This window comes from Aptenodytes forsteri, unplaced genomic scaffold (assembly GCF_000699145.1).
Source record: "Aptenodytes forsteri isolate BGI_AS27 unplaced genomic scaffold, ASM69914v1 Scaffold136, whole genome shotgun sequence".
Lineage (NCBI taxonomy): Eukaryota > Metazoa > Chordata > Aves > Sphenisciformes > Spheniscidae > Aptenodytes > Aptenodytes forsteri.
Window position 1 is genome coordinate 2,991,549 of NW_008796111.1, and position 9,298 is coordinate 3,000,846.

Here is a 9,298-nt window from a genome sequence, read left to right on the forward strand (position 1 = left end):
GGGTCGCCTCCCCCCTGGGCCGCTCCTGCCCCGCGCACAGCTTGCGGCAGCGCACGCCGCGTTCGATGCGTTGGTGTATTTTAAAAGCACGGGGCGGGGGGGAAACACATATGGCCCAGTAATGTCAGGGTGCGGTATGCTCACGTACCAAGTGGATTTTAGGGATTCTAAAGTTTAGCTGTTTTGCTAAGAATCACTTGAGCTCCAGTACTTTGATGACAATTATTTCAGTAAAATTTTAAGTAGAAGTTTTTCTTGGTTTTTGATTTTTGCAGCAGGGACTGTTTTGGGCTTCAGGGGGACAACTGACTTTTTACAGGCCTTAGCACAGAGGGGTAGCAGGTCCGGGTGAATAGCTTATTAAATAATAATTCTGTTGTTGCAGATCTGAATTTTTTTTCCAAAACAATACTGAGAATATGGAATAACTGGAGTTGAAATATCGAGTGCTTTACAGTTTGAACGTTATGCCAGGTACCTTTAAGTACGCACTTGAGAACAGAAGTATGAATCCAAGCTCTTTGGTTCAGCAGACAAAAGATTCAATAGCTGAAAGTCAAAACTATACAAATCGAGGCCAACAACAAAGCTTCAGTCTTTAAGAGTGAGGTTAATTAACCATTGGACCAGTGTGGTATAGGTTGTGACAGAGGATGCTCTATTTCAAGTGGGAATTAATTCCAGGAAAGTCTTCCTAAAAAGAAGCTCTACAATTGTTTTAAAAGCTCTTTTTGTTATCTTTTAGGTTGGTCCAAAAAAGGAGGTAGCAGAATGTAAGGAAAAGTTCGCAAATTCAGTGGATCCAACGGTTAGTCAAACTTTTATGCTAGATCGAGTATTCAATCCCGAGGGGAAGTCGTTGCCGCCTATGCGAGGATTCAAGTATTCCAGCTGGTCACCGCTGGGCTGCGACGCGAATGGAAGGTGCCTGCTTGCAGCTTTAACCATGGACAATCGATTGACCATCCACGCCAACCTCAACAGACTGCAGTGGGTGCAGCTGGTGGACCTGACAGAAATCTATGGGGAGCGTTTGTATGAAGCCAGTTACAAACTTTCTAAGGCTGACACTCCCAGGGGAGAGCTAGGAGACTTCTCTGAATTTCAGCGACGGCACAGCATGCAGACTCCAGTGCGCATGGAGTGGTCGGGCATCTGCACCACGCAGCAGGTCAAACACAACAACGAATGCCGGGATGTCGGTAGCGTGCTCTTAGCGGTACTCTTTGAAAATGGTAACATTGCAGTTTGGCAATTTCAACTTCCATTTCTGGGTAAGGAATCAATTACTTCTTGCAATACCATAGAGTCCGGAATAAATTCCCCAAGTGTGTTGTCTTGGTGGGAATATGAACATAACAACCGAAAGATGAGTGGACTTATTGTAGGGAGTGCTTTTGGACCGGTTAAGATCCTTCCTGTCAATCTAAAAGCAGTCAAAGGCTACTTTACGCTGAGACAACCCGTAGTCTTATGGCAAGAAATGGACCAGTTACCCGTGCATAGTATCAAATGTATTCCTCTTTACCACCCCTACCAGAAATGTAGTTGTAGCTTAGTGGTGGCTGCAAGAGGAGCTTATGTGTTTTGGTGTCTCCTGTTGATATCCAAAGCAGGTCTGAATGTCCATAATTCCCACGTGACAGGGCTTCATTCTTTGCCAATCGTATCTATGACTGCAGACAAACAGAACGGCACGGTGTATACGTGCTCCAGTGATGGAAAGGTAAGGCAGCTGATTCCTATATTCACAGACGTTGCTTTAAAGTTTGAGCACCAGCTGATTAAGCTCTCGGAAGTGTTTGGCTCTGTCAGGACTCACGGAATAGCTGTTAGCCCGTGTGGTGCGTACTTAGCAGTTATTACGACAGAGGGCATGACTAACGGTCTTCACCCAGTTAACAAAAACTACCAAGTTCAGTTTGTAACCCTTAAGACTTTTGAGGAGGCAGCTGCGCAGCTCTTGGAATCTTCTGTTCAGAACCTTTTCCGGCAAGTGGACTTGACAGATCTTGTACGCTGGAAGATTTTGAAGGATAAGCATGTTCCTCAATTCTTACAGGAAGCACTGGACAAAAAGATTGAGAGCTGTGGGTCTACTTACTTCTGGCGGTTTAAGCTATTTCTCCTGAGGATTTTGTACCAGTCAATGCAGAAGGCTCCCTCAGAGGTCATGTGGAGACCTTCACACGAGGATGCAAAAATCTTGGTATCCGATTCCCCTGGGATGGGCAGCACTGAAGATGATCAAGAGGAAGGAACTTCTAAGCAAGCCAGCAAGCAGAGCCTGTGTGACGCAGGCAAAGGTATGGACATAGATGACACTGCAGATGATTCTCTTCCTCAGTCGAGTGACGTAGGAGGCCGCGAGCCAATGGAAGAAAAGCTTCTTGAAATACAGGCACAAATCGAGGCAGTAGAAATGCACTTGACACGAGAACACATGAAACGGGTGTTGGGCGAAGTTTATCTACACACATGGATTACAGAAAACACCAGTATTCCCACCAGAGGGGTCTGTGACTTCTTAATGTCCGATGATGGCTATGATGACAGAACAGCACGAGTAAGTGCACCTCTATGCTCTGGGGATTCGATGTTACAAGTGACTTCTTTCTCCCCCCTCCATATCCTTAAATGAAAATACAGCTTTGGGGGTGGGAAAGAGAACTGTAATCATGTCATCCTTGCCAGTCAGCTTCTAGAGAGCATACAGCTGAAGTTGTCCTTCCTTGAAATTATGGAGTAGGAGGGAATGTAAATACAGATGTTGAAATTTGGGTCGGGTACAATAAAGAATAAGCATGCCTGAGTTTTTGCAGAACAAGGGAGAGGACCACGGTTATTCTGCTGCTGGTGGCGGGTTTAGAACATGTACTGATTGAGAGGGATGTTTGTTTTCATGGCTAAGCTTATTTAATCTATCCTTCTCTACAGAACTAAACTTAGGAGGTATTTATATCTAGTCAGTTATGTCTGCAGTTTTAATTTTAAGAGTTGCAGTATCACTTCTTAAAGTATTTATAATTGAAGGTACTGTGACTGTTCCGGTGGTACATCAGGTCTTGTTGTTGCTCCATGAGCCTTCAGTGGAAAGATCAGTTACAGAGGTTCAGAAAGCAGTTGTGTTTTAGGAGTTAAATCCAGTGTTTCAGAACTTTATGCAGGACTTTCAATTAACCAAGCTGACTGAATGTCTTTGTTATAACGTAGATTGCCTGAACCTTCAGGCACGCTTGCATTTATTGAACTACAGTAAATAAGCATAACTGAATGCTTGGCCATGATAGGAACTCTCCCCAAACTCGCAATACTCCCTGCCAAAATAAAAGCATAACTGCAAGGACAGTATCCTGACTATTGCAATGTGTAGAGTAAGCATTTGTGGCAGGGGATAAGTGATCAGTGAACCTTGCACTGGGCAATGAAGTTTTTGGAATATAGACATCAGACAAAGGAAGCTTCAGTGGGAACTCTCTGCCATCAGCCTCCCGGCTCTTAAGACTTGATGACAAGAATGTCTCAGATGTCTCTGTACCTCTTTGTATGAGCACAGAACAGTTCTTTTCAGTACCTAAGTCCTTAAATCACTTGAACTGCAAAAATCAACCTTTACATTGCATCCAGAAAGACAGAGGAAGGAAGCGCATTTCCATTACTGATGTAGTGTGGTGTTCTCTCTGCTGGATTTACAAGCGAGCAGGCCACACAGCGTGGCCATCAGTAATTCACTAGCAAAGTATTCTGGCAGAACGGCTGGGTTTTTCTAGCATGCAATTCCTATGAATTGAAGGTTTGAGAGGTTGCTTTTCTTGCCTTGTAAACAAGATTCTTCTTTTTATAGTCATTAAAAGCTGACTTCCAAATTCTATTTTATCTATTCAGTTTGCTGTCACATTTTAAAGGTCCTTGGGATGTGGTTTATATCTATTGAAATGACAAAGACAAATTTGATCACATGAATGTTCTACTGTAAACATTATGTATACTCTTAAGATGACTGCTGAAGATACGCATCCAGGTAATTTCTGAACAGGATTTTTTTTTTTAGCACATCCATTGTGATAGGCACGAGAACGTGAAAGCGTTGCTGTAATGGTCAGTGGCATCCTCTGAAGTGGTATGATACCAATTTCTTCAGTACTTTTAAAATTTGCAAGCAGCTTAACAGAACACTTGCTCTTAAGTTCTGTATCCCTTTACTGTGGGACAGAAACCTTTAGGAGATGACAATAAAAGGAGAATAAATTAATACTTATCAATGTATTATATTTCTTATGCTTTTATTTCTTTGAATCCGGTGAAGAGCATAGGTCTTTGCATCCCGTATCCTAGTCTGAAATCACAATATCCTGAGAGATGTTTCCACCTTTCAGTGGGCAGCTCTCTTGCTGTAAACAATGCTGACTGCTGTGTATTCCCAGGTGCTGATTGGGCATATCTTAAAGAAAATGAACAAACAGACTTTTCCAGAGCACTGCAGCTTGTGTAAAGAGATCCTGCCGTTCACTGATCGCAAACAGGCAGTCTGCTCCAATGGACATATTTGGCTCAGGTAATTGGTTCTTAAAGAGTTTTTGCCCTCCTCTGGATAATTTAAACATACTTAAATAGCTAACCTAAAACACTTCCTAGTGTTGGAGTAAAAAGTCATGGAGCATGTTATCCATGCTGCAGTTAATTGCCATTTTTGCTGACTGTTATCTGCCCTCTTCCATGAGAGAGAGAGGGCATTGTAGATTGGATTTGGTTCTCTTACCAGTACACTGTTTTTAAAATAAAATGCTTTTGATTGTCTAACTTCTCTTCAAGCAGGGGGAGGATGGGGGCAGGGAGAAAGTAGGCGAGGGAAAAATCAAGCACAAGTCATCCTTTGGAACAGCACATGAAGGAGGGTTTGTTCTAGCTACTTCAGCATTTGAAAACAAAGTAATTTAACAAAAAATGATTGGAAACAGCCACATTGAGAAGTCGGACAAGTTCTGGAACATCTGGAAAAGGAAATCTTCCAACATGGATGTATCGGGTACATGGTGATTGTCCTTGGAGACTTGGCAAGTCTGTAGTCCGTCACAAAGAAAAACCTTTGCCTAACAGATATTACGTGCTAGTTTGGCTAAATAATTAAAGCCTTAAAGACACCGTGGTTCTTCCCCTGCGCAGTAACCCTCAAGCTTTTCACCTCACCTACTGTATGCTAAGATTTTTTGGCTAACGATGAAACTTTTTTCAATGGTATATTGATTTTTGGCCTTTTTCATTTTTGTGACCATATGTAATTTGGTACACTTGTTGAAGTTTCATTTACCTGAATAATTACATTATTAATTTTGGTGTTTAATGTGGCTCATTACTGCCCTTACTCTCAGAAAGCAAGGTCTATTGGGAACAGAACCCAGCCCCCAGTTAGGGTATAGGAGCAGGTCACAAAACCAAACAATAAAAGCCCAAGCCTCTTGATAAAACTACTTGTCCTTTCACAGGTGCTTTCTAACCTACCAGTCCTGTCAGAGTATGGTGTACAGGAGGTGTTTGCTTCACGACAGCATTGCACGGCATCCAGCCCCGGAAGGTAAACTGTTCCTGTGGCCAAAAGGGGCAGGATTATGTATTCTTAAGTTTTATCCACGAAATGACTTGAATTAGTTTCACTGACCTTTCTCTTTTAGGCAGTTATCATGTGAAGTAGTAGTACTCTGCATTTCGCGGTGTCCTATCTTGTCCATTAGTGGCATACGTTAATTACAGTATAGTGACTGCAGAAATTAATTTATAAATGCTACATTTTAATGAGAGCTGGGTAAACACGTAATCTGTGCTGGAGTGCTACAACAGTTAGTTTATACTCAAGCTGAATATATTAGCATCCAGTTCTGCAAGAGCTGAGGGTCTTTGACATTCTATTTCAGTGCAAGCTGTATTGATCCAGCACAGGTTAAGAAATAGTTGGCGCTTTGCTGGCTTAGGTCCCAAACCTGCCCTAAGTACATCATCCAGAGACAATAATGGCAGGCTGTGGGGCCAGTCAGCGTTTGCATTTTCAGAGTTTGAGGAAGGACAAGCTGTGCGAGAAAACTGTTTTCTTCCCAACTGGTACACTGAAAAATCATGGGAGTACTCTAACAGTTTGTCTTGAAGTGTAGGTGATACTTTTCCTCTCCCCGTAGTAGGTGGGTATTCCCGTCAGCACTAAGGATCAGCTACAGAACTTAAACCTCGGTAGAGAGGCGCTGTAAACTTGATTTCCTTATATTGGAGAGGGACAAAGAAACAGGAACCAAGGACTGCATTATGTGAAGGCTCTAATTTCAGTTAAGAAAACGAGAACACTACATTTGTGGCATGGTGATCCTTTAAATGTTTTTCCTATATCGCTATTTAGACGAGTATGTAATGATATAGCATGGACTGTTTCAGCTTAATTTTGTCCCCTGCTAAAGTGGGATTTAAACTGGCATTACTTGAAATTTCAAGACAGAAACGGAGTTGGATTCCTCTGAAATCTCAGTTAATCCTGCATGGTGAATGTATACAGACTGTTTCAGGATGACTCTTTAGTTTGTCCATCTCGGGTGTCATTCCTGTGTTCATCTCTACCTCCAGCTTTAAACAACTTGTTTTCTTATTTGCAGATCCTGAATGGATCAAGAGGTTATTGCAAGGACCTTGCACATTCTGTGATTCTCCTGTGTTCTAGAGAAAAGCTATGTAAAGATTGAAAGTATTTTCTCTACTGCATAAGCTCCCTTCAGTCTCGAAGGATACAGAGCACAGGAATACAGACTTTACTGGAAGGGGAAGTCACTGTCCACGGCCCTGTAAATAGAACATCGGAGGTTCTAGAAACTCCTTAAGTCCAGAGCCCGTTCCATGCTCCACATCAGGAGTACATCTGGAAGAGCGAGTTTATAAAGCGGTTTGGAAATGCACCCCATCGAAGCATCAGCAGCTGGACACACTTCCTTCTACCGAAAAGGAACTGAAGTCTTAAGCACGCGGTGCGAACTGTCCTTTCTGCCCGACAACCGTGCGATTTCCCAAAAGCTAGGACGGGAACAGCGGAACTGCCTCTTGAATGGTCTTGGTGGGTAGAGAAGGCTTCAGCTTGTAGTGCTCTCGTTTGCTTTTTAACAAGCACTGGCACTTGCTGCAGAATATTAAACTATCAAAATAATTTGTGGTTCTAATTTCTTGCAGAGTGAAGCGTATGCCAGTAACAGCCATATGACAGAAATTGGCCATTATATTAATTTCACTTTAAAATGTAGAAGAATAACTGCCTCTTAACTGTTCTAACAGTATTGCAGTCAGAAGGGTAACGTTGGCTGCCTGGGTCAAATATGGATCAGTAAGAATAATTTTTAAATGTAATAATTATTAAACTAATAGCAATTAGATTAAACATTAATATATATATATATATATAATTTCCAGTGCTCCTTAGCCTCTTGCCCCACCTTCTTTTTCTGAACTAAGTTCTAACTACTTCCTAGCTTTTGCCAGCATATGCGCCTTCTGTTTCACCTAACCCTCTACCAACAGGAATCGCCTTTCCCAGTGTAACAACTGAGTTACCAAAAACATTACCAATTTACATTGTTTTCAGTTGAACTGGGAGTCTCTCTCATACAGAAATTGAGTTTTACAGAAGTTTGACACACAAGTAATCACTCCCAGCTGACGGTTTCTCTTTTCCTAGTAACACAGTAAAAAAAAAAAACAAAAACAAAAACCCACCACCCAAACCCCACCAGGGCTAAGATGTTAGAGGTAAAGTTTCCACAGGTGGCTATGGAGTCTGGTGAAGCTGTCCTTGGATAACCCTGACTTTCTCTCAAGCGATTCATAAATACACCAATTATGTAGCATGGCTGAGCCCAGAAATTTATTCTGCCTTCTAACTGGCCTATCAGAAAAAACCATCTTTCTCTCTTTGGCACCTGGTTCCTGTGGGGAGCAGGAGAATCCTTTGCAACTTCCTATGCAGCGTTAGAGGACTAATACCTCCAAAATGTGTACGGTTATTCGGTACAGTTGGTCTTGTTAGCTTAAATCCACGTTGTCAAATAATCCAAAGCCTATGTCTTCACGTTCTTCAGAGCGCCGATCTGGGCACTCAGATATCTGTGTTGCCCTGTTTGCGATTCATGACACTTCTAATCGTGTGTGAAGTCCTCTAGAGCTATTTGAGCAATCAAGGACTCGCCTTGACAGTATCAGTCTCCAACAATGCATGTGTGGATTGGTGCTTAAGTTTCCTTGATATAACGACTATGCATATTTTCTTAACGTTCCTTCACCTTTAGTAGGAGCGAATTTTTTTCAGCTAACATTAAAACAAGTCAGCTGTCCTTACTATTCGGTGTTTCATGCATTAAACATGATAGTGCTTTGACTGAGAATAATATTAATATAGTAGACTAGAACAGCAGAAGCACATTCATCTGTAAAATAATTAGCCTTGTTTGTAAATATTCTTGGAAGTGATACCATAATTGTGTTAAAGAAATGTTTAGTTTTTTATTGCTGTGCATTGAAAATTGAAATTACTTCACTGTGTCTGCAAAGAAAGAAAATGTAGATGGTGATAGCATCTAGTAAAATGAAGAGTAACCTTGATACCTAATGTGTGCGTAGTTTGAGGCCACGTACTGTACCTGGGGCAGCATTTATCTTCTCCTTCCCAGCGCTGATGGGGCTTGGGGGGAACAGAACATCAGTTTCCACCACGAGCTGAACAGAAGGTTTAGTCACGGTGGTAGAGAAGACATTTTAAGTGGAAGCTGCAAGTCCTTGTCCAGGCAGTCCCGACCAGTTCATCGGTGAGCGAGTGTTCAGATTCAGAAATTCACCCGACTATGGAAAAGGCGAGAGCGCTCTCCAGAACCACGTGTAAGCGCTTTTAATAAACGGACAAAGACCATTTCTTTGATAGTGGTGTAGAAACCATAATATCCTGACCTGCTGAAATGTTTAAGTCTGGCTGACCAAAAGGTTCAGCGTGGTATCATTCGATTAATTCCTGGTGATTACTTCTAGCAGTTCTCTTGAATTTCCCTGGATTGAGTTTAAATGCTGTAGACGTGCAGAAGCTCTAGTACACCTAGCATTAATGTTGCAGCATTAATGTTTATTTTCCTTGTCTTTCAAGGCAGTAGCTACTCAGTATACCATTGCCAGTTTATTTAACCTGATTTATGGCTGCTGGGAGAATGGAATTTTAAAGCCAGTGATGTCGGCTTTGTCTGCATGCCAGTGGAGATCCTTTAGCACAAAGCTTTCGCTTCTCACCCTGACC

At 42.1% G+C, this 9,298-nt stretch overlaps 1 protein-coding gene across 1 annotated transcript; it reads left to right on the forward strand.

Moving 5' to 3' along the window:
* Positions 1 to 751: 751 nt before the first annotated feature.
* Positions 752 to 8,957, forward strand: GTF3C4 (general transcription factor IIIC subunit 4). The gene is made up of 4 exons (XM_009286956.2): positions 752 to 2,566; positions 4,425 to 4,555; positions 5,484 to 5,572; positions 6,633 to 8,957. Exons 1-4 carry the CDS (start codon positions 824 to 826, stop codon positions 6,695 to 6,697), a joined length of 2,028 nt encoding a protein of 675 aa, XP_009285231.1. The 5' UTR covers positions 752 to 823; the 3' UTR covers positions 6,698 to 8,957.
* The last annotated feature ends 341 nt before the right edge of the window (positions 8,958 to 9,298 follow it).